The following is a 25972-nucleotide window of genomic DNA, read 5'->3' as shown; positions in this document are numbered from 1 at the left end:
TGTGAGGATGTAAGGCGTCCTGCACGATGCTACAGGCCTTGCGGACACTGCGTTTGTAAAATATGTCCTGTAGTGAAGGGAGAGGCACCCCAATAATGTGCTCTGCTGTCTTCGCTATCCTTTGCAGGCGCTTGCAGTCAAATATGTTGCAGTTGCCATACCAGACCGTGATGCAGCTGGTCAGGACACTGTCAATGGTGCCTCTGTAGAACATGGTGAGGATGGAAGGGGGAAGACTTGCTCGCTTCAGCCGCCTCAGGGAGTGTAGTCTCTGCTGGGCTTTCTTGATTAGTGATGAGGTGTTATGCGTCCACGTAAGCTCCTCAGTTATGTGCACACCGAGGAACTTGGTACTCCTAACAGTCTCCACATCTAAACCGTTGATGCTGAGTGGGATGTGTGCAGGATGTGATTTTCTGAAGTCCACGATTATCTCTTTTGTCTTGTCGACACTGAGAGATAGATTGTTGTCTTCACACCATGCGGACAGTCGTTCCACCTCATCTCTGTATGCTGTTTCATCATCCCTGCTTATCAGTCCCAGTACCGGCGTATCATCCGCAGACTTGATGATGTGGTTGGTGTTGTGCGTGGCTGTGCAGTCGTGAGTCAGCAGGGTGAACAGCAGTGGACCAAGCACACAACCCTGTGGCGCGTCAGTGCTCAGTGTGATGATGCTGGAACTGACTGGGGCCTCTCTGTCAAGAAGTCCAGGATCCAATTGCAGAGGGTGGTGTTCAGGCCCAACCTGCTTAGTTAACGAGTAGTTGAACAGGTGTACCTAATAAGTGGCTGCTGAGTGTACTGTAAATATTAATAAAGCTCTATCAGTCTGTTTATAATATAACTGATGTGAATCTCTGATATGTGGAGAACACATACAGTAGGTTGACGTGCAACTCTCACAGCTTTGATTTTTGTAGAACTTGTAGTTCCATCCACAGTTGGTTCTTGCCTTGTGCCCAATTTTACCGGAGTAAGCTGTGCCCACCCATGAACTTAAATTGGATGAAGCATTCTTGAATGATAATAGATGCGACTCTCACTGATAAAAATCGTTGAAAAGATGAGAAGAGATGAGATTATTGATAATAGAGGGGTGGAAATCGGTCTTGTCATTATGCTACCTTTGAGATAAGTAAGTTGGCAGTGATCTCCTTTGTATATAAATTCCTAAGTGTTGTGTCTACCAGTCATGTGATTACTCGTGAACCACTAGGGCCTTGACCTTGACTTTAATCTTGGTCTTAAATGAGGCATGTGATTGGTGCAGAGCCAATCATGGGTTTAAATTTTGACAGATAGCACCCCCTGTGTGGATTTTAATTATTACGCCATTTACATCTATCTATCTATCTATCTATCTATCTATCTATCTATCTATCTATCTATCTATCTATCTATCTATCTATCTATCTATCTATCTATCTATCTATCTACAGGTATATAAAATGCTAAGGGTTGTGTCCTTCTGTTACACGATTACTTAGGACCTACTGGGGCTAGAACCCTGATCTTAGTCTTAAATTAGGTATGTCATTGGGGCAGGTCCAATCGTGAGTTGTGACTACTAGGGGGACACCCAGAGGCCCAGAAACAAGTGCAGACATTCAAGAGCTTCAATAAAGTGATGTTTATTGGACCAAAATACCTCATCCTGGTCACGATCCTCCATCACACAGACTTCTCCCACAATAAATCCCCTGTCTCTCCTCCAGGCACACTTTGTCCACTTCCTCCCGACTCCACTCACCTTGGAAGAGGCCGGGTGGCTTCTTTTATGCCAGACCCAGGAGTGCTTAAAGTGTCAAATGACTACAGCCTGAATGCACTTCCGAGTCAGGCAAAACCTCTTTCCAGGTGTACACCTTTCTTACAGCCCCCTCTGGTGGGACCCACACATCCTGACTTTGCTGCTCACCAAAACTACATTTCCCAAGGTGTCTTGCGGGAGTATGAATGGGAGCTCCATCCCTGGGAAGCTGCTATCTGTCCCTCCATTTCTTCCCAGCCAGCAAAGTTACTGCGTCAACCTGGGGCCGCCCATCCTGGTAAGGAACTTTCCTCATTCCTGGTCGGGATGCCAGTCCATCCATCTCAGCACTTACAGGTTTTAATTTCTTGATGGATAGTGCTTCCTAGTGTGGATTCCTGCATTTATATCTATCACTGTAAAATGCTAAGGGTTGTGTCCATCTGTCACACGTTTACTTGTGAACCATTTGGTCTATGACCTTGATCTTAGTCTTAGTTGAAAATTTGTGACGTGATACATGCTGGTGAAGCACAAAATCTGGCTACCGACAACCTTTCACAAAATTATCAGGGTTTTGTGACTTTTTAGCGGCTGCCTGCATAGGCAAACTGAACAAGAAGGTGACACGACAGAGAGATGAGAAACCAAGAGCAGACTTCTGCTGACACCCATTATATGAAAAAGAAGAAGAAGAAGAATGACAAAGGCGTGTGTTCAGTCTGCTGGTACCTGCATACTGGTGGGCCTGGAACCCTGATCTTAGAGGGACTAGATTTCTGCGCATTTTCTATTAACTGATTAGTTATGTAGTACTAGGGTGTTGTACCGTGTTAGCCATTATGAATGTAGAGAAAAGCCAAGCAAAATGACACCTTTTATTGGCTAACTAAAACGATTACAATATGCATACTTTTGGGGCAACTCAGGCCCCTTCTTCAGGCGAGATAGTTGTTCATCTTTGTTCTGGTAGGAGCATAAACTGAAAGTCTCCATCTCTCTCTGTCTTGGGCCATCAGCTTTGCCTGTCCGCAGGGTAGACCGATGGTCTTGAGTCCTGATTGTAGGGTTCTTTTCCATGTCAAGACCTGCCTTCCTCTTTTCCTTTTTCCCTTGGGGGTTCCATTTCAAGCCATTGCATGGAATGTTTGCCTGCTTCCTCAATGGGGTGTGTGCCCGATCCACTTGTATTTCCTCGTCTGGATGGCCCTGAGGGTGGGCTGCTGCTGCCGGGTTCTCTGCCAGAGCTCCTAGTGGGCCACAGAACAGTTTTTCTAGACCTTTTAGTGTATTTCCTCCCCATTATTGTTAAGTTTCTGATTTTTTCCTAATTCTAGAAATGTAATGATACTGGTAACTATGGTAACTATCTTTTTAGGCAGCCATAATTAAATGTGAGTGTCCTCCTTCTGTTACAACAAACTGAAGGCTGGGGGGGGTGACTTGGGGTTTGGGCAAGGAATGTAAAGATTGTTCTTGCAGTCAGAGTTCTTTAAACTAAAGACTTCCAAGACAGAGTCATTTGTTTCTTTAGGGTTCAGGGGTCTTGTAGCCACCCACTGCATCAGACAAGAGCCGTGCAACTGGGAATGTCGGCCTGCTTTCCCGTGAATTTTTCTGTTCAGACGTTATGGCCGTAGTTAGTCACTGTGTTCTCGTGAAGCATTGCACCGAACTGGAGACCCGGGCTATCTCGGCTACAAATGCCTTTTTTTGTGATGTATAATCAAGGATTCTTAAAACCCCCATAGTCCTAAAATAACACAACACCACAGTTATTTGAGCCTTTAAACATCGTATAATTTGGTTGAGAGACTGGGCTCTTTTATTTCTATTTTCTGATTTTTTTTGGTGGTGGGGGCGTCAGTGTGCTTCATTATGTGTTTCTGGGTTTGGAAACCAAAATATCATTGACTACTGTACAAAGATCTCTTTTCTCTTTCTGTGGACATTAGGAGGCTTGTGTGACAGTTAAGCCTTTCATTTTTGAATCTCTCCCTATATATATATATACACTATATATATATATATATATATATATATATATACACTATATATATATATATATATATATATATATATATATATATATATATATATATATATATATATAATATTTTACATATGGAAGCTTTCATTTTATATAAATTGAACTTAGAAACAAAAGTATGCAGAAAAATTGTCCTGGGAACTGGAGACGTGTTTTATGAATTTTTGACCTTCAGGAGGCTCACCCCTAGATGCACTTTGAGTCCGTTTTTATAGCTGAATGCCTCAGCCACAAGGCCACACTGTCTGTCCTGCCCTGTCCTGTTTTAAGTTACACTAGTTGTGCTATCTGTTGCGCTTGTCCCAGGGAATGACAGTTTGTGACAAGACATAAATTTTGGGGTGCCAACCCGGCTGTCCCCGTTTACTTTAATATTTAAACAAAAATAAATACATAAATAAACAAATGTACAAAGGTGTGAAACCAAAAAAAAATTGTACCCCTTAACAGCTCTTTGAATCTAAGTGGGTCAGGGAGCTCCGTCTCGTCGAGTGCTCGGTCAAGGAGTGACAACTCCTTCTGGCTGCATGTGCTTTAATGGTCCACGAACCAGAAAGGGCGGAGTCAGTTGCCCTCACTGGGCGGTTTCTCAGCACTGTGGAGGGAAAGGTCTACAACACTGTCAGTGGCAGCTCCCCCTCTCGGCCTGCGGTGGAATAGATAGATACTTTATTAATCCCCAAGGGGAAATTCACATTATTAGCAAATATAGCAATATAGCAAACCTGGGAGGAACTCAGAGGGTGACGCTCTGTTGTGCATGAATGAAACTGACTGAGATAGATTGAAATCTAAGCAATCAATGTAGGCCTCAGCGTTAACATTTGCAGTGCTCCATGCAATGCATAGGCCTCTGTTATGTGCCATTTGGTATGTTATTTGTAAAAGTGATGTTAATGTTTGTGATGCACCATCTGTTGGAATGACAGAGGTGAAGCATATTTCTCTGTTATATGCCATTCGGTTTGTAAAAACAGTGTTAATGTTTTTGATGCACCATCTGCTGGAATTACAAATACAATGTCTATTTCTCTTTTATATGCTATTTGTTATGGAAATGGAAATTGTAAAAGGAGTGTCAATGTTTGTGATGCACCATGTGTTGGAATGACATGCAAAGCATACATCTTTGTTATATGCCATTTGGTAAGGAATTTGTAAAGGCAGTATTAATGTTTGTGATGTGCCATCTATTGGAATGACAGATGTGAAGCATATGTCTCTTATGTGCCATTTGGTATGGCATTCATAAAAGTAGTGTTAATGTTTGTAATGCTCCATCTGTTGGAATGGCAGATGTGAAGCATACATCTCTGTTTTATGCCATTTGGTAGTGATTTATAAAGGCAATATTAATGTTTGTGATGTGCCATCTGTTGGAATTAGAAATGCAATGCATAAGTCTATTATATACCATTTTTTATGGAATTTGTAATAGCAGTGTTAATGTTTCTGATGCGTCATCTGTTGGAATGACAAATGAGAAGCATATGTCTCTCTCATATGCTGTTTGGTATGGAATTCATAAAAGCAGTGTAAATGTTTGTGATGTGTCATCTATTGGAATGACAAATGCAATGCATCTTTTGGAAAAACTGGGACAAAGTAACCGGGCAGACAGACACACAGACACCGTAGCCTTTTATTAAGCTGCATAAAAGCCAAATGGTTTGCAAAACGTTATTGTGCAGTGAAACTGCAAGGATTTTTGATATGAGGTGCTAGCCTGGGGCATATTTGTATTGTAGGTTAAGGTAAGAAAGGAAATGTTCCCGTGTTTTTTAAAATGTCGACCTTTTTGTCCTTGGCTGTCCTGTCTGTCATCTCCCTCTCTTATCTGTTTTTCTGCTCGCATCAGTTGAGTAGTTGATATTTTTGTGGCTGATTGGCCATTGCTGGGTGGGAGCACTGAAGGTTATTTCTTGTTTTAGTGGGGTGTCTTCAATAGAAGTTTAATCCCACATTAACAAACCGAATGGCTTTTTGAATAATTAAATCATTGATAGTGGGAAATGGACTGGTTTTTTTGTGTCACTCCCACCTTTGAACCTCAGTTGATGATGAAATGTTGGCTGAGTAAACTGTAACATACATTCAAAATTTTATGAACCTCCTCTGTGCCATTTTTTACTTATTTATTTATTTACACATTTATATACCTCTTTATTTACTTACTTATTTGTTTATTGATATATTTATCTACCTATTTATGTATTTATCTGCCTATTTATTTACTTGTTTATTTATTTACATATTTATCTACCTCTTTATTTACTTATTTATTTATTAATACATTTATCTACCTATGTATTTACGTATTTACAGTGGGATGCAAAAGTTTGGGCAACCTTGTTAATAGTCATTATTTTCCTGTATAAATCGTTGGTTGTTAAGATAAAAAATGTCCGTTAAATATATCATATAGGAGACACACACAGTGATATTTGAGAAGTGAAATGAAGTTTATTGGATTTACAGAAAGTGTGCAATAATCGTTCAAACAAAATCAGGCAGGTGCATAAATTTGGGCACCACAAAAAAGAAATGAAATCAATATTTAGTAGATCCGCCTTTTGCAGACATTACAGCCTCTAAACGCTTCCTGTAGGTTCCAATGAGAGTCTGGATTGTGGTTGAAGGTATTTTGGACCATTCCTCTTTACAAAACATCTCTAGTTCATTCAGGTTTGATGGCTTCCGAGCATGGACAGCTCTCTTTAACTCACACCACAGATTTTCAGGTCTGGGGACTGAGATGGCCATTCCAGAACGTTGTACTTGTTCCTCTGCATGAATGCCTTAGTGGATTTTGAGCAGTGTTTCGGGTCGTTGTCTTGTTGAAAGATCCAGCCCGGCGCAGCTTCAGCTTTGTCACTGATTCCTGGACATTGGTCTCCAGAATCTGCTGATACTGAGTGGAATCCATGCGTCCCTCAACTTTGACAAGATTCCCAGCCCCTGCACTGGCCACACAGCCCCACAGCATGATGGAACCACCACCATATTTGACTGTAGGTAGCCGGTGTTTTCTTGGAATGCTGTGTTCTTTTTCCTCCATGCATAACGCCCCTTGTTATGCCCAAATAACTCAATTTTAGTTTCATCAGTCCACAGCACCTTATTCCAAAATGAAGCTGGCTTGTCCAAATGTGCTTGAGCAGACCTCAAGCGGCTCTGTTTGTGCTTCCTCTGCATCACTCTCGCATACAGCATCTCCTTGTGTAAAGTCGCCAATGGTTGAGCGATGCACAGTGACTCCATCTGCTGCAAGATGATGTTGTAGGTCTTTGGTGCCGGTCTGTGGGTTGACTCTGACTGTTCTCACCATTCATCACTTCTGTCTATCCGAAGTCTTTCTTGGTCTGCCACTTCGAGCCTTAACTTGAACTGAGCCTGTGGTCTTCCATTTCCTCAATATGTTCCTAACTGTGGAAACAGACAGCTTCAATCTCTGGGACAGCTTTCTGTATCCTTCCTCTAAACCATGATGGTGAACAATCTTTGTCTTCAGGTCCTTTGAGAGTTGTTTTGTGACCCCCATGTTGCTGCTCTTCAGAGAAAATTAAAGGAGGAGGGAAACTTACAATTGACCCCCTTAAATACTCGGATTCACCTGTGTATGCAGGTCAGGGGTCACTGAGCTTACCAAGCCAATTGGAGTTCCAATAATTAGTTCTAAAAGTTTGGGAATCAATAAAATGACAACGGTGCCCAAATGTATGCACCTGCCTGATTTTGTTTGAACAATTATTGCACTCTTTCTGTAAATCCAATAAACTTCATTTCACTTCTCAAATATCACTGTGTGTGTCTCCTATATGATATATTTAACGGACATTTTTTATCGTAACAACCAACGATTTATACAGGAAAATAATGACAATTAACAAGGTTGCCCAAACTTTTGCATCCCACTGTATCTGCCTATTTATTTAATTACTTGTTTATTTACATATTTATCTACCTGTTTATTTACTTATTTATTTGTTTATTTATCTACATATTTATTTACTTGTTTATTTATTTACATAATTATCTACCTATTTATTCACTTTTTTATTTACATATGTATCTATCTATTTATTTACTTTATTTATTTGTTTACTTATTTATCTGGGTGAGCCTCGTATTTATTACAATTTTTATCACTAAAGCAACCTTGCTTTGTACATTTTTCATTACTTTCTGACTCCTAAAACACAACTCCCTCATCCTGTTGGTTTCTTTTTTTCTGGTGCTCATTAGGTGTAATTACTTTCTATCCATCTATTGCTACTTTTATTTTGACTCAATGGCCACATTTGCCATCAGGCCCAGGAAATGACCATCACCTAATCACCTTTCCAAATTCACTTAATTAGTTTTCACATTCTTAGCCTTGGGCTGATAAATATTAGTGGTTTTCTAGTTATTGAGAAGAGCAAAAAAAGTAGAGGCATGAGCCTATAATAATGAACTCTTACGTGACCTTAAGCTAACATGTTTTGTTTTGTTTTAATTTGATTGAGATTACATTGATACATAGATTTAAATTCTCTATATTATCACACTATTTGGTCACTTATTCCGAGTGTCTGTGGTTCTCTGTGTAAAGAAAAATGTTTGTGTAAAATCTACCAACTGTGTCCCTGTGTTGTTGATGAACTCATTTTAAAGTCACCGTCTCCATCCACTCGACTAACTTCAGTCAGGTCTCCTCTTAATCTCCTTTTGCTTAAACTGTAAAGGTTCAGCTGGTATGGATAGTAAGACAATAAAGCCACTTGACTTATCTGATTGAAAATTAGAACAATCGAGATGAGAACTGGCCATTGAGCCCAACAAAACTCACTGGTCCTATCAACTTCATTCTTCTTAAATAACATCAGGTTGAATTTTGAAGGCCTTTAAAGTCCTCCAGTCCACCACAGTACTTAGTCACCTTATTCCAGGTGTCTGTGGTTCTTTGTGTGAAGAAAAACTTCCTAAAGTTTGTGTGAAATTTCCCCTTAACAAGTTTCCAACTGTGTCCCGGTGTTGTTGATGAACTCATTTTAAAGTCAACGTCTCGATCCACTGCACTAATTCCCTTTATAATTTTAATCACTTCAGTCAGGTCTCCTCTTAATCTCCTCTTTCATAAACTGTTAATCTTTCCTCCTAACTCATCCCCTGTAGCCCTCAATCAGCCTAGTCGCTCTTCTCTGGACCTTTTCTTGTGCTGCTATGTCCTTTTTGTAGCCTGGAGACCCAAACTGCACCCAGGACTCCAGATGAGGCCTCACCAGTGCATTATAAAGCCTGAGCAGAACCTCCTGTGACTTGTACTCCATACATCAAGGCGCTATATAACCTGACATTCTGTTAGCCTTCTTAATGGCTTCTGTCTGGCAGCTGATACTGGCGAGTCCGCTATGACTCCTAAAATCCTTCTCATAAGGTGGACTCTCGATTTTCCGACCTCCCATTGTGTATTCAGACCTCACATTTTTACTTCCTATGTGTAATTCTTTACATTTACTGACATTAAATTTCATCTGCCACAAATCTACCCAAGCCTATCTGCTGTCCAAGCCCCTCTGTGATGATTCAACAGACTCTTGATTATCTGCCATTCCACCTATCTTGGTATCATCTGCAAACTTAACCTGCTTGTTATTTGTATTCCTATCCAAATCATTTGTATGCGAGGAGGAGTCAAGCTAAAGTTAGAAAATGGGATTTATCATTAGATGGAATGAACATTCACAAAACTGATCATGTAATTTCTCAATGTCGTCTCCAGCCTTCTCAGTGCACTTGGGCCACCCATCCAGCAGAATCAAAGGTTTTGTCTCGTCCTCACAGGCACCCGTACACCCAAGTTATTGTTGAACACTCCATGCCGAGGAGTACTCCAGTCACTAGTTCAAGTTACTGTGACTTGCTGGAAACCGACGTGAAGCCTGCAATTCGATCCAAGCGGCGGGGACCGCTGTCTCAAGGAGTGCTTTTGCTGCAGGACGATGACACACGCACTGCTAAGAACACCAAGGGCTTGTCTGGAGAAACTGAAGTCTGAGGTATTGCCACATCCTCCTTATTCGCCAGATTTGGCACCATGTGATTTACACCTTTTTGGACTGCTAAACAAAACTTCTGGGTGGTCGTCGATTCAAGACGGATGACAACGTGAAGAAAGCGGTGCACGAGTGGCTGAGAGGATGGGACAAAACCTTTTATTCTGCTGGCACAAGTGCATTGAGAAGGGTGAAGACTCCTTTGAGAAGTGACATCATCAATTTTGTGAAGGTTCGTTCCTTTTTCTGATAAATCCCATTTTCTACCTTTAGCTTGAATTGTATATTGATTAATTGCTTTATTTATTTATTTTTTTTATTTCATGCAAATGTCCCTTTAAATGTCTATCCATTTTCAAAACCATTTTTATACCCCAGGACTGCAGGCTGACCCAGCAGCATTGGCAGAGGCAGGTACTGATCACTGAACGGGTCACTAGTCCTCATGCATACTCTCACTCGGACAGTTTGAAGAGACTTCAATTCCCCCCAAACAGTACAGCCTTGGAAAGCTAAAGAATCCTAAGGAATAACCAAAGGAAGAAAAAACATAGAAATTGACGTGCAAAGTCTTTCCAGACAGTCAGCATTTGATACTCTGCAGCTGGTAGGGAGCAGCGATGGGCACAGCGCCAACTTACCCCACTCGAGTTATATATGCTGCCGCTAACTGACTTCCCAGATGTGTTTCCCGCCTCTTCAGCACCCATATAATAGATGGAGAGGGATTCACATGTAATCTCTTAATGGTGAAAATGGATTGGCAAGCAGGGTGTTAAGCTGTCAACAGCTACTCCAGGCCCTCCGTGCTAGATACAGTATGAATATATTTAAGGAAACTGTACTATACAATACAGTATATGAATGGCTCAGTGGTGTTGCCACGGCAACAGAGAAATAATTGTGTTTCTGTGGCACTTTACTGTATGGCCTAAGGAAGTCTGTGCATCTGATTTTAAGGGGCCAGGCATCTCTGAAATGTCACACAGAATAAAAATGAGGCAATACAGGGACATTTGTCATCTCCTGATACGGCTTTACCAACAAATACCAACAATTTTTTTCTTATGGGTATTTGCTTCCTAACTATATTCTACTAGAATAACAGTGAAATTGCTAACATGTGGACCTCGGAACGTGAGGGTTGGCAGCGTCACGTCCACCACACTGATTGCTCCTCACCCCACACACTCCACTGGGTGGTATGCTGTGAACCCACCAATTGCTGTGTGGCAGAACAGAGCTTTAACTCCGTCGTTACATTTTGTAATGATGCCACCTTAATAGGTGATCACTAATAATTGTGTGATCACGAATAATTATGAGACAGATTACAGAGAAGAGGTCGACCTGCCAATACGGTGATGCCAGGACAGGCTTTAATGTCAGCAAAACCAAGGAGTTGGTCATAGACGTCAGGAAGCAGAGAACCGGCCACACTGCCATCTTCATCAGAAGACTTAGGATTGAGGTGGAGTGATCATTATAGATAATTTCAATTGGATACTATTGTCATTTTGATCATCGTTTAGGTATCTGAAAAAAAAAGATGAATATTAAATAAGGGTCAAACAGGTTAGGAGCAAGTCATCAGATATGCAGATAGACATAGAGGTGAGAGAACATACAGTTACCGGGAACAACCTTCATCAGTCCATTGACTCATCACAGAGGGACTTGGACAGCTACAGGCTTGGGCTAATTTGTGGACGATGAAGTTTAATGTCGGTAAATATAAAGTGTTAAAAGTAGGTACTAAAAATGTTGGATTGAGTGCACGGTGGGACGTCTGAAAATCAAAATGGGAAGGATTTAGGAGTTGTAGGGGACTCGACGCTATCAACTTCCCCTCAGTGTTCAGAAGCCATTATGAAGGCTAACAGAATGTCAGGTTATTTAGCGCCTTGATTTGTGGAGTACAAGTCACAGGAGGTTCTGCTCAAGCTTTATAACAACAACAACATTTATTTCTATAGCACATTTTCATGCAAATAATGTAGCTCAAAGTGCTTTATATGATGAAGAAAAGAGAAATAAAAGACAAAGTAAGAATTAGAACAAGACAGCACTAATTAACATAGAATAAGAGTAAGGTCCGATGGCCAGGGAGGACAGAAAAAACAAAAAAAAAACTCCAGACGGCTGGAGAGAAAAAATAAAATCTGCAGGGGTTCAAAGGCCACGAGACCACCCAGCCCCCTCTGGGCATTCTACCTAACATAAATGAAACAGTCCTCTTTGTATTTAGGGTTCTCATGGAAGGACTTATTGATGGTGGTCATGTAGACTTCTGGCTTTTAATCCATCAATGTAGGAACATCACGGTGCTTTGATTAAGTGGTGATGGCGCAGATCGCCACCACAGAAAACCGGGAAAAGAAACAGAAGAGAGAGTAGGGGTCAGTACGGATTTTAGAGCCACCATGAATCTCTTATATATATTTCTCTTCTAGTTCATCCTGCTTCCACTTCAAAACCGGTCCCGCCCACATGCAGCCGACACGGCATTTCTCGATTCCTATTCGTCGTCTTCCATGTCATGCACTATGCTGGCCTGCTGAGCGTAGTACATCCAACAAGTACTCGAGGTGCTGCCACAATGGTAAAGTAGCTTTACCACCTTTGCGGGAGCCACCTGTGTCTTTACAACAGCTTCTTACACAGCAAACATCAGAAGCACAAAATTATCGTGAACACATTTGAGAATACAACTCTTCTCTAGCGTTTGCTTCCATGGGTGCATAGATAATTTAACCTCCTGGCCACGGACCATACTGTTTTAAAATACATGGGCAAATTTATCACCAAATCTCTCCACTATACGCTAACACTTCTACCTCTTCAGGATATGGACAGTTGTATGTTTTTGACACAGCGCAAGCTACTGCAGTGCGCTTACAAAATGAAGCAAACTCTGCATGCAGCGAAAATGTACTTCTCCAACTAGATTCCGTGCTCAGAACCATCAACCCCTTCGCTAAATTATACAAACACATGCATGAAATCGCTTAGTCCAATCCAACAGCATCTGTACGAATGGTTTTCAAGGCAGGATTAACGACGATACAATGCCCTGACATTGCAGCGATTTTTGTTGGAGAAGATGGCGAAACGCCCGCCAAAAGGGACATTTGCATCTATCCCATACGCAACTCCTGCAAACAGATTTCCACGCTCAATATGAATTGTGATCCTATGGTTTACCCACTTTTATTCCCTTACAGAGACATTGGCTGGCACAAAGATTTACAACATGTTCCCGATAAAAGAACCGCCAAACGAATAAGGCTTACTCAATGCCAGTTTTACGAGTACAGATTAGCAATGAGGAATACATTTAGTATTTTGCACTCCAGCGGCAAACTATTCCAACAGTACGTCGTAGATGCGTATGTTAAAACAGAGGGCGCGCGTCTCAACTATCTCAGATTACATCAGCAAGATCTGCGCGTGGAACAATACAATGTTTGAAAACAGACACACTGCAAGCAAACGCTGAAAATAACAACATACGTGCAGGCAAAATGGTAATATTACCGTCCACATTTCCAGGAAGTCCAAGATACATGCAACAAAATTATCAGGATGCCATGGCCGTAGTACGTAAATTCGGAAAGCCTGATTTATTTATCACTTTCACATGTAATCCTACTTGGTCGGAAATTGTACATGCACACTGCGTCTTTCAAGAAGTATTTATTTCTTCTTGATTTCTGAATTCCTTTCTCGCCGTTTTCCGTTCCTATTCTTACACCGCCGTATGCTCCGTCGGGCGTCAGCTAGTAGTTATTATAATGAATTGAATATACGGAGTTATCAGAAAGCCATGTTAAAGTATGTTTTATATATATATATATATATAACACACTGGTGAGGCCTCGTCTGGAGTACTGGGTGCAGTTTTCGTCTCCAGGTTACAAAAGGCACATAGCAGAGATGGAAAAAGTCCAGAGAAGAGCGACTTGGTTAATTTGAGGACTACAGGGGATAAGTTATGAGGAAAGATTAAAAGAGCAAAAGAAGATTAAGAGGAGACCTGACATAAGTGTTTAAAACTATGAAGGGAATTAGTCCAGTGGATCTTGATGATGTCTTTAAAACGAGTTCATCAAGAACACGGGGATACAGTTGGAAACTCGTTAGGACATTACATTAGGAAGTTTTTCTTTACACAAAGAACGATAGAAACTTGGAATAAGTAACCAAGTAGTGTGGTAGACAGGAGGACATTAGGGGCCTTCAAAATTCGACTTGATGTTATTTTAGAAGAGTGAAGTTGATAGGGTCAGTGAGTTTTGCTGGACTGAATGGCCTGTTCTCATCTTGATTGTTCTAATTTTCAATCAGATAAGTCAACTGGCTTTATTGTTACATTATCCATTCACTGTATTGCAGCATACAGTGGCACAAAATAATGGAAGAAAGTATTGGAAGAAGCCAAACCAATTCTGCTAAGTACTACAACAGCTTCTATGGCTTGGCTGTCCAGACTCTGAACTCTGTGCTGCCCACAGATCTGCCCCTAGTAGTGAATTTATATGCGGTACACATGTTACACTTGTCACTGCTGTCGTGTTTTTATGATTAATTTTACTGTTAGTAATTATTTGAAAGGGACAGTAATAAATAATATCTTCACTTACCTATTATTTATTTGTAATTATTTATTTATCTATTATATTATAGTGTAGTTCTTTACCTGTCTTGTACTTGTCCTGTGTTTATGTATATTTTGCCACTGCGGTCCTGTCCTTTTGTGCCACTACTGTATGCTGCAGTGTGGTGTATGGATAGTATAACGATAAAGCCACGTAACTTGACATAAGATATAAAGAACATTAAAGATTAGGAAGGAAACGAAGGAGATAAAATCATTGGCAAGTCAAAGGCTATTTGGAGATCTGCATAAGACGATTCTTAACCTGCCTGAAAAAGGGCCCTGAGTTGCCTGGAAAGCTTGCACATTATAATCTGTTCAGTTAGCCAATAAAAAGTGTCTGTTTGCTTGATTTCTTGTTGCATCTGTAATGGCTAACATGATGTATCAACCTACTACTACTGAATTTACCAACAAATGCGCGGCAGTACCCTCTGTTTTTGTGGCAGTGTCTCACAGTCCTGAGCTTAATGGACGCTGTGTTCACTAGTTTTAAATTCCACCAATGTTTCCTTAATCTGAGGTGGTTTGCTGGATCAAATGAAATCATTTACGTTTCTTTGTTTTTCAATTAGCATTTTCAATTTAAACATTCTGTACACCCAATTGTGCATTTTCTTCCTTCTAGGAAATCTTAAAATTAAAAAAGGTGTATTTCCGTCTCCACCGTTCATTGTAAAAAGCCTCTTTTTCTTACCTCCTCCTTTGGATTTCTCTTGATTGCTTTTAGCAGGTTTTGCCAAACTGCAAATTAAATTTGCTTCGATGTCAACTTTGCAGAAAACAAGGCTGCAACGTCTTTACGGCTACGCCTCAAGAGGAAATCTCATTCTCGGTCCTTGAAATGCGCATGTTTACATAATTACTTCAAAAATGGTGGACGACTTCAACTCTTTTTATGAATTTTCCCAATTTGTGGTTTCCTCATGTAGTAATCCGGTTCAGAAATGAGAATTATAATAGACATCATTAGAGAAAGAAAAAGGGTTGCATTAGTCCTTTTTAGTTTTATTTGTGTATATTGTATTCATATTTTATATTTCATATTATTCATATTATCCAAATTGGAATTTTCTAGTACAAGATTATGGCCAATGGGAGTTTACTCAGCCAAGTGGAGAATTGCATATGTATGAATGCATTTCCAAAGAATATTTGATTTGATTTGTAATGTAATATGTTTTTGTAACCCACTTTGGATTTATTTATTTAATATTTATAATTTTACAATGATTTCAAATGACTTTGCATAAGTTTATTGAGGGGTGCTTTATTAGCTCAATGGAACAACTTTGCTGTATATATATATATATATATATATATATATATATATATATATATTTAAAGAAAAAATATAACAAAAATTATATATATAAAATATTTATTTACTTATTTATTTTTTAGAAGAATGAAGCCATGATTACCGTCAGTACTAGTCTGCTACTCTGAGCCTCATCGTTCCCAGTCTTCTACAGCTGCTTGTCGGACTGCTTTGTTGCACTGGACTGCCTGCGTAATGCAGAAAGCCATGGCTGGGGAAAATGGCTGCCGCAACTTGATCAACGCTCAGTGCCTGGCAAGCCTGCTGCAGCGTGGAGTGGAGCAAACCTTGGTCATCGACAGCCGGACCTTCTCAGAGTACAACGCCTCTCATGTTCTCAGCTCTGTCAACATATGCTGCTCCAAACTGGTTAAGCGCCGTCTGCAGCAAGACAAAGTCTCAATCACTGAACTTATCCAGCCCAACTCTAAGATTAAGGTATTGGACTTTTCATTTTATTCTTCAGTGACCTTCTCTTTGTTCTTGAATGCTCTCACACTTAGACGTCAGTGGCTCAGTCCAGAAAATTTTTTGTTTTGAATGGGAGTAGTGAAATGTGTTTGTTCTTAATACAGTTTGGTGAATACATTTTCTCCATGTATATTCTGCCAACCCCTTAAAAATTCAGTCAGGTGCCAATACTGGAGCAAGGAATGCCACTTACCAGTTTGTGTAAATCGGTTTATCCAATGATGCTTTAGTTAAGAAGCACAAATCCGTTTGGCCTTGTTTGTATTAAGTGTTGCCAACTGGGAATAATTTAGAAGGGGTAGTTGTCATGTTTTGAATGCCTACAGTGACCTTTGAGTTTGGTCGATATGATGGAAGTATTCTGAAATGCAAATATTTGCTTTTGTAAATACTAGGGGGCTTTGCCCCCTGATAGCTTCGCTCGCCAACCCCCTGGACTGCGCTACTTGTTAGCCTCATTGCGGTTCTGCTGCTTGCATATGGCGATGCGGATGTACAATTTAAACAGATTTTTATTTTCATGGGAATTGTTACATATGCATCAACGTAACGTATAATTGCCCGTGATTGAATTTCGTTTCTTTCTCTCTATTGAATAAAATTACCTTTTCAAATGTTTGGCTCTGAGATTTGTTAATTGTCTTTGCAAAAGCTATTCTGACGGGAAACTGTTCACGTTTTAATATGAATGGCATATCAAGATCTCCTTTGTTGTCTAATGTTATCCGCAGAAGATGTACTACATTACCTTTCTTGGATACATCCTTCTTTCTAATTTGTGTGTTGTAAGACCGGACGTTGTTAACGGTTTTAGATATTCTTTGTGATATTGTAAGTTGTTCTTTTCATCTTCCTCACGATCACCACCAACTGTTTCAGCATAGTCTATTGATATGCATTTAATAAATTTGCAGTGTAACCATTCAACATTTTTGGATGCATTTAACCAATTTGATGTGTATCCGATCAATATTTTTTGCGTTAATTTATTTGACTTCCTCATTTCTCGGTGCTAGGATTGCCCATGTACTCATTTTTTATGTTGATAACCCTTCGTGAATTCTTCAGTAACATTTGGACATAATACGTCTTCTTTAATTGGGAAATTAAAATGAAGAAAACGTCAAAATGTATAAGAGCTGGGAGCACAGGAAGTATGTCTGACAAAAGCATTCACATGAATGACAGGTGAGAGGACCGTGGTCTTATTTGAAAATGTTTGAGAGGAGGGCATGACTTGAAAAAAATCACTCTTCCAAAAAGTCTCTTCGTGTTGAAGGATTTTTTTATATAATAGATAGATTGCAAAGATAGCCAAAATTATGTCACATACTTTTACAGCATAGCTTCTAAATCTTTGGTTCACTGGTTGCCTGATTTTTGAGTCTTGCATAGTCAAGAGTCATAATTAAATGGGAAAGGGTCACGTATGGTTTGCGGAGAGTCTCACAAAGGGTTGTCGCCGGGTGGTTTATGCATACGATTACCGGGAGCCCGGGATTCCCGGACATTTTTCATTCCCGGTAATGAAACTGCTGTTATTCCCGGGAAACCGGGAACGGCCAAGCTCGCGTATATAGCGTGTAAAAATCGATCAAGAAATAACAGAGTTATAGTTGAAAATAATTAAGTGGCACGCTTTTTTGGCCCACAGTGTAGTGTTTTTCGGATCGAATGAGTCAACCAGCAGCAGTCGTCAGTCTCTCGGCTCCCACTAAGACTGAGCACAGTGGACTGGGAGGAGTCTGCACTCTGCAGCTCACGAATGCCGGGACGGGGCAGACTTCATTGACAGCTTTGAACAGCAACTTGAAATTGCAATGCGTCACTCTGTTGCATCCGCATTAGTGCCAAGAAACTTGCTATCACAGAATGATGACAAGAAACTGGATGCATCAGTAAAATCTGAAATGGCGGTGTTTCAGAGCAACGCAAGTGCGGGCGTTATTTAGAACAAGTGTATCCGTATCTGATCAGGTAGATCGCGTTGCAGTCAAAAAAATATTTTTTTAAACGTTAGTCTATCATATATCCTCCCTATGGCATTTGCCACTTAATTGACATACAGGGCGGCCAGTCTGAGATCTCTTCTCTTCTAACACACTGGTCATCCCACATGCACCCATACAATCAGATTGTGATTCAGACTACGAATGCCATGAATGTAATTACCCCGATCTACATGCTGTCAAATAAACGAACCACAAGCTGTGGCGCAATGTGTGGGCACCCCTGAACTAGATACATGTACTTATATGACAGCACGAACTGCTTGTAGATAAGGTTAGTCTTTTATTGGTGTCAACATATTGCAGTAGTTTTATTAAAAATAAGTGTCAGTCGTTCTAAAACCGTTCACATGTGAAATGCCCTTGCACTGTGCCACCCCCGGGCGCCTGGGATTCCCAAATTACCGGGAATGGATAAACCCGTCCGGAAATGGATTCCCTACAATCGATGTTAGCTCCGCTATGACCTGCAGCACCAATTCTCCCAGGGATCCCCTTACCCCAGGATGACAATGTCGGCATTGATTCTGGGTCTTGGACACACTAAGAAGGCAAAACTGAGTTGCAACAAAAAAGAACTTTAAAAAACACTGTTTTACCAGATTCGAATATCTCAGAATCCTCAGGCAATCGGGCGCCCCACCTTACAAATTTAAGACCTTTCTGTGTTTGTGCATTTTCGGTTTCTTGGACATATCGTCTCTTCACAGTAGGAGTGCCAAATTTTCCAAAAAACCTGAATATAACCGTGTAAACCATCTCGGCCAGATCGCCAACTCATGCCTAGTGTTAATGACACCTGTTACTGTTTTTTAGTGCTGTTACTGCACGTCAACGTAGTCAATGTATGCGATTATTTAAATTCATCAGTTGATGCAGTGTATGTCGACACATCGTGTTTTTACCATCTTTTAAGAGATCAACATAGCAGCGCCTAGTTTAGCTACAGGTCCTTCATGTGGACCAAATAATACTGTGTTCTGTACACTCTGTAAATGTGAAACGTCGTATCATAGCAGCATAACATCTGTGCGGGAGAATCTATAGAGGAAGCATTCCGGAGTTTTCTAAGAAGACGTCGCCAAAACAGCTCTGTACGTTCTGCTTTCTTTTGTTACTTCTGATTGGTAAATCGCTGCATCCTACAGTAATTTATTTTCTTGAGCACTGAATTTCATAAAGGACCCATCACCCGCCAACAATGCACTAGCCGTCAATGAGGAAGCTTATAATTAGTAAAAAAAAAAATATATATATGATCTAAAAGTAAGGTACGGTGTGACAGAAATAGCAGATAACATATTGTTAGTGATTATCGAGAGGTTTATGATACGTTACTGTATCTCTCACTTTATATTATTTTTTTTTTTTTGCCCAAGTTTTTGTTATATAATCTGAAGTGTTGCTTGAATTAATAAGTTGTGCTCAAGCATAACTTTAACTGAATTAATTATTAAACTTACGTTACCTTGTGGTACTGAGCTCCTGAGTGGAAGATCGAACTTTTAACTTTTTTATTTTCAGTCAGTGTCAAGTCTTCTGTTCACTATCTTTTTTTACTTTGTCATGTACAAAGTATAGGGAAAGTATTGTGATTGTCCAAAAATTTGACCTCGACATTTTGATGAATCTCAATGTTTTAGTCCTCTTTGAATCCGATTTACTTTTTTGTAAGGAAAGTATTGTAATCATCCAAAAATTTGGTTTCAAGATTTTGATGAATCTCGACATTATAGACCTCCCTGAGTCTGAAAATACCATTTTTGGAATTATGTCTTTGTGTCTGTCTGTGTGTGTGTGTATGTAAACTCGATAACTTTAGTACGCTTTTACTTAGGTCAATACAATTTTGCATACAAGTATTATGCACAAAACGTAGCTCTCTATCAACTTTTGGGCTATTTCTGCTAACCAGAAGTTGTACTTTACCTTTTATTCAGTCCGATTTATTCCACTTTACTTTTATAATAATTGTTCTATATGTCAATAATTTGATTTAATTTGTTGTTGATGGTCCTTTAACGTACAAAATATAAACATATACTCATTGTCTTGCAGTTTACTCTTCAAATATCCATCCCCATATCTGAGTATATGAGAAAGTGTGGTGGAGACCACTCCCGATTTTTTTTTTTTTTGTGTGTGATCAGCTTTTTATTAAGTAAAGACAAATTGACAGGATATATCAATAAATGGAGACAACATGCAAAAAGTAACCCAACCCACCTACTCCCACTTTCTCCCACCCAACCTGAGCTAGGGATTTAAAAAATAAATCACAGAGTTACACGCCAAGATTTGCACAATTGAGACGCCGCAATTCGGTGTAGAATTTTGAAGTGCAAGGTGTGCTGGGAGTTTGGGTTTCTAGAACAAAACCTTATACTGGAGAGGAGGGTTTCCCATGAAAGGGATGAAGGGAGAGGAGAAAGGTCTCTGGACCAAAGAGAAATCAAGGGCAGTGGTTTATAGGATGCTTTGCCAAGTGAACAGTAAGGCCTTGTTCACACGGGCGTTAAAATCGAGCGTTTTTTTTGCGTTCGTAGCGTCCGGTGAGCGTGGATCAAGCGCCGAGTGTTTTCTACACGTAGGAGTCAATGAGAGTGTTCACACGGGCTTTGTCCGGCAGCGCGTTTATACGGCATCAAAAAAACGCTGCATGCAGCTTTTTCTTGGCGTTCAAAACCCAACGAAAGCAAGGAAACCGCTTCTAGTTCGTTTTCTGCGCGTTTATTTTACTCTTCGGAGGACCGGATATTTTTATGTTTTCATATACAACATATATATTTTCATATTGCTTATTTTATTTTATTGTCTCATGTAATTTGTAAACCATGAACCTATTAATTTATGTTCTAATATAATATTTGATAACAATTATGTAGGGGGGGCAATCCATGGCGGGGGGGGCATTTCAGTGCATAACACCGGTGTAAGCGCACACTCGACTACTGTTTCCTTACCTCAAAGTGACAAGTAGTCTCTCTTCGGGGCTTTGGTTGATCGGCGTGCAATGTGGCATTGCACCAGCTGCAGCAGACAATCAAAAGTGGAAACCGACATCCGACAGTAATTAAAAAACTTGCGCGGAAATTTCCGCATTTCTTCATAAAGCACAAAAAAACTTCCTTTAACCTGACGTTGTGCAGTCAGAGGATGAACCCAGTAGCGGCGGCGATTTTTTCTCTCCCTACGTGCCGTATTACAGTATTTTAAAACAAGAAGATTAATATCTAACATAGCAAAATGGTCCATATTGAAAGGAGGCACCTCAAATAAAACGACAAGGGCTTTCATATCCAGTTCCCGACACTGCCTCCACAGGTTAACACACAAACTACAATTTGGGCTGCAGGCTGGCGTTAGACAGAGACAAACGAACGCCGGTGTAGAAGTCAATCGATCGCCACCACAAAATGCAACATAAACATCTAGGACGTTCAGAGCAAGTTCGTTTATCCAAAAACTTAACGCCCGTGTGAACAAGGCCTTAAGGGTACAGAGAGGTTTTTTTTTTTTTTTTTTTGGGTGCAAAGAACAAAACAGGGAGGACAATGAATGATTGCTAGTGGCATTAGTCAGGGAAGCCCCACATGTTTTGAGAACTGATCAGAGTTGCAGGTAGAAAAAGAAACTTGAACCAGGGAGATTAAAATGTGCTTGTAAATTCTGGAATGTCATAAGCTCTAAACTATTAAGCAGATCCCCCAGCACACTAATGAATCCCACAAATCCGCCGTCAGGGAGGAAATTTTTGTTTTCTTCATTAAACCCCCGCAGTGATTTAAAACACTGGAGAAATTTGGGATGGGTGTTTTAGGAAGAATCCCTGTGGATGGAGTCATTGCAGTGCAGGATTTTGCTGCCATTCACTACACATTTTTTAACGGGTTGTCCCCGATGGGTATTTTCGTTGGAAGATCATGTCTGGCCCTGCGAGACTAAAACCAGAGAAAGCAAACAAGAACAAAAATGTCACAATGAAAACAAACCACAATACTAACTATGACGTAGAGGATGAAACATCCTAAAGCTTTGGTTTAATTACTGCTGGAGCTAGGACCCCTGTATGTTATAATTAGATGGCTCCACATACAGGAGACAGGGCAGAACACAAATAAAATTACACAGAAAAGCAAAAGTAAAGAAAGTCATAAAATTGCAAGTATGTAAAGACAAAATAAAACCAAACACAGAATTAATAACATACTATGCACGTTTTATTTGTAAACAACAAAAAAAGAACAAGTAGACTTAATGCTGGGCAGTAACATCACAGCAGTTGTCCCATTGCCCGTTCTTTACCCTTTAAAATGATGCCATGGAAGGTTAACTAACTCTCTACTGCTCAAAGCTGTGGTGCTGAGATGAGGTGGAAGGCATATTTCAAAGTAGTAATTGTGACACGAATAGAGCAGCAATCCCACCAGAGACGTGGAAATCGAGGAATTCATCACTATGGTCAGAAGGGCCAGGACGGTGGTTTCTGCCGCATGAAAAATGTCCTTGTTTACAATGTGTGAATTTCCACCCCAAGGAGCCTAGGAGAGCTCTACCAGGCCACACAAATACTTTTTTAAGCTAATAGTTTTCTTTGGCACATTAAACACCTAATCGCTTATTCCAGAGTGTCATACATCTTATAGCTGTGGGTGGCTTAAGTGAGAGCAGACGATGGAGAGCCTGCATGTTCTGGCTGAGCTGAAACTCAAAGGCTTCCTCGACAAAAAAAACTAAAAAACGCACAAGCCATTTAACATCTTACACGGTGGCATCTGCACAAACATGCGTTTAACATCGGGCAGTGACTTCAACTTTTATGCTCAAAAATGGGCATCCCTACTGGCTTATATTATCTTCAAGAAGAATAAATTAAATTTCAAGCTCTAATAATAGATTTCCAGTTTTTTTCCAAGAATGTAATCAAAGTGATTTGGAGGGTGGAGGCAGTAAGTAAGGACCTGGAGAACCAAAGAAAATTTGGAGTGCCAACCAGACCACCCCATTTAGTGCAGTCATCCAAAATAATAGAATAAAAACGAGTGTGCGGTGGCACAACTGAAAACGGGTGTAACATCTGCCTCAATGGCTTTTCTAAATAATTGGCTCCCTCGAGCAGGTCTGCTTCGGGAAGCTTATGCATGTGGGGTGAACTTCCGTCAACTGAGATTGTGGCATTTGGTGCCATGGCCCACCTGCCAGGTTGTTTTGCCTTCCTAAGGTAAAGTCATCTCTGATGGAGGATCGCAGGAATCGTGGGGTAGAGGGGTCCTTTCATTGGATTGGCTGGCCCAGCGCCGTCTCAGCTGTGGAATGGCCAATAGGGAGAGGCAGCTTGATGGCTGAGGTCTCTAGAACTTTAAACAAATCCAAATCATATTATGGGATATCATCTACTGTTAAATTCTGCTCCGTACTTGTAATATTTCTATTTTACTATTATACTGTATTGAGGACTAGCAGAATACTCGCGCTTCGCAGCGGAGAAGTAGTGTGTTAAAGAAGTTATGAAAAAGAAAAGGAAAAATTTTAAAAATAACGTAACATGATTGTTAATGTAATTGTTTTGTCATTGATATGAGTGTTGTTGTCATATCTATATATATATATATATATATATATATATCTATATCTATATCTATATATATATCTATATATATATATATATATATATATATGTATAGAACCTACTTATATCCAAATGTCGCCTCCCTGCCTGGATATGTCACCGTCGCTTCGCTCTTACATTTTTACCGTTCATGTAATCATGGCTAGTCGCGAAAAAATTAGAACATGGAAGGAGGATCACACTGAGTATGGCTTTACCAAAATAATTATTGATGGAGAATAAAGTATCCATTATTCATAAAGCTTCAATTGGTGATCTTTTTTTCTGCGTTAACCTCATATTTTTTCATACTTCTTCACAAATCAAGGGGGTGCGAGGGTAAAATGAATCGGGAAGCGCTGATTTATATATATATTGAATATACTGAAATAGTTTCACTGTCAAATAATGCAAACAATACGCGGCACGTGTTTCGCCCTAATTCTGGGCTCATCAGGCGTACACACTGACTGCACCCCGTCTCGGGAATCGAACCTCGGACGTCAGCGCTAGAGGCGAAGCCTCTTGTGTTGCACCACGGCGTGTGTTTCGTTTATTTGACAGTATGTAGATCGGGGTGTATGGCTGCTCGAGTTTTGCAGGGCAGGAGACGCCACTTTTTGCAGACACGTTCACGTGATCAAAAGTCTCCGCGCTCTTTGGAGGTCATTCATATATATATATATATACAGTATATATATCTATACTAATAAAAGGCAAAGCCCTCACTCACTCACTCACTCACTCACTCACTCATCACTAATTCTCCAACTTCCCGTGTGGGTGGAAGGCTGAAATTTGGCAGGTTCATTCCTTACAGCTTCCTTACAAAAGTTGGGCAGGTTTTATATCGAAATTCTACGCGTAATGGTCATAACTGGAAGCAGTTTTTCTCCATTTACTGTAATGGAGATGAGCTTCAACGCCGTGGGCGGAGTTTCGTGTGACATCATCACGCCTCCCACGTAATCACGCAGTACATAGAAAACCAGGAAGACCTCAAAAAGCGCTGAAGAAAACATGCATTATATTATTGAGAAGGCAGCGAAACAATAAGAAGCGGCGAGTGACATATACAACCATATTCATGAGTTCTGCTACTTCGGAAACAAAGCACGATGTAAACCTACACTTTAAAGTAAGTTCATAGACAGGCTGCCGCTGGCGTTTGTAATTTAGTGCCTGCCCATATAAGGCCGTCCGTCAGCGGCAATCCAATAGCAAACTGCCACGGGTAAATATTCACGGGTGAAGGACTGTGCTTATGGAGAGGAAGATGAGATGGCCAGGGTGGTGTTTGACACAAACTCAGCGAAACTGCGAGAGAAAGTTTTAAGTGCCAGGACTAAGGTAACATTAAATACAGCCATGGACATAGCAGGAGATGGCACCAGCACAGCTGGGAACCTTCGATGCATGTACACCGAGTGGCTCACGTGAACTGGCGCAGTGCACAGATAAAGGCAACAGTTCCAAAGAGCTGAACAAAACCGAATTACACAATTGAAAAGGCAGCAAAAATATGAAGCGTCTCATACATACAAGCATATTCATAAATCCAACTACTGCGGAAACAAAGCACACGTTGGAAAAAGTCAATGTCCCGCTAAAGGAAGACAGTGTAAAAAACCCGTGCATGCAGTGTGTCAGGTCTCAGATAAAGAAGAAGACGAGCTGTTTATTGATGCAGTAAGAAACGAATCGATGAATGAAACCTGTCATCTTTACAACGATTGACAAACACGGAATGTAACTTGAACACAACACATCCTACAAATACGAACCTGATTGAAAGAAATAATGATAATCAAATCCTTGATGACAGCAACACTCAGTAACACTCACAAAACAAATACTGTATATTGACAGTCATGTTACGTTATTTTTAAAATGTTCCCTTTTCTTTTCTAGCTTTTTAACACACTACTTCTCCGCTGCGTCGTACGGGCACCACCTTAGTTTGAGAAGAAGTCTGAAAAATATGAGGTTAACACAGAAAAACATCACCAATTCAAGCTTTATGAATAATCGATTAAGCCATCAATAATTGTTTTGGTAAAGCCAT

General features: G+C 40.3%; 1 protein-coding gene across 1 annotated transcript in view; it reads left to right on the top strand.

Moving 5' to 3' along the window:
• Positions 1 to 25972, top strand: part of dusp8a (dual specificity phosphatase 8a) — a 386719-nt gene that overhangs the window by 102495 nt on the left and 258252 nt on the right. Inside the window, exon 2 of the mRNA XM_039736580.1 lies at positions 15903 to 16257. Coding sequence (XP_039592514.1) covers positions 16015 to 16257 — 243 coding nt within the window. The 5' untranslated portion in view covers positions 15903 to 16014. The remainder of the gene's footprint in view (positions 1 to 15902; positions 16258 to 25972) is intronic.

Source organism: Polypterus senegalus, chromosome 1 (genome assembly GCF_016835505.1).
Source record: "Polypterus senegalus isolate Bchr_013 chromosome 1, ASM1683550v1, whole genome shotgun sequence".
Classification (NCBI taxonomy): Eukaryota; Metazoa; Chordata; class Cladistia; order Polypteriformes; family Polypteridae; genus Polypterus; species Polypterus senegalus.
This window is presented reverse-complemented; position numbering and strand designations above follow the sequence as displayed.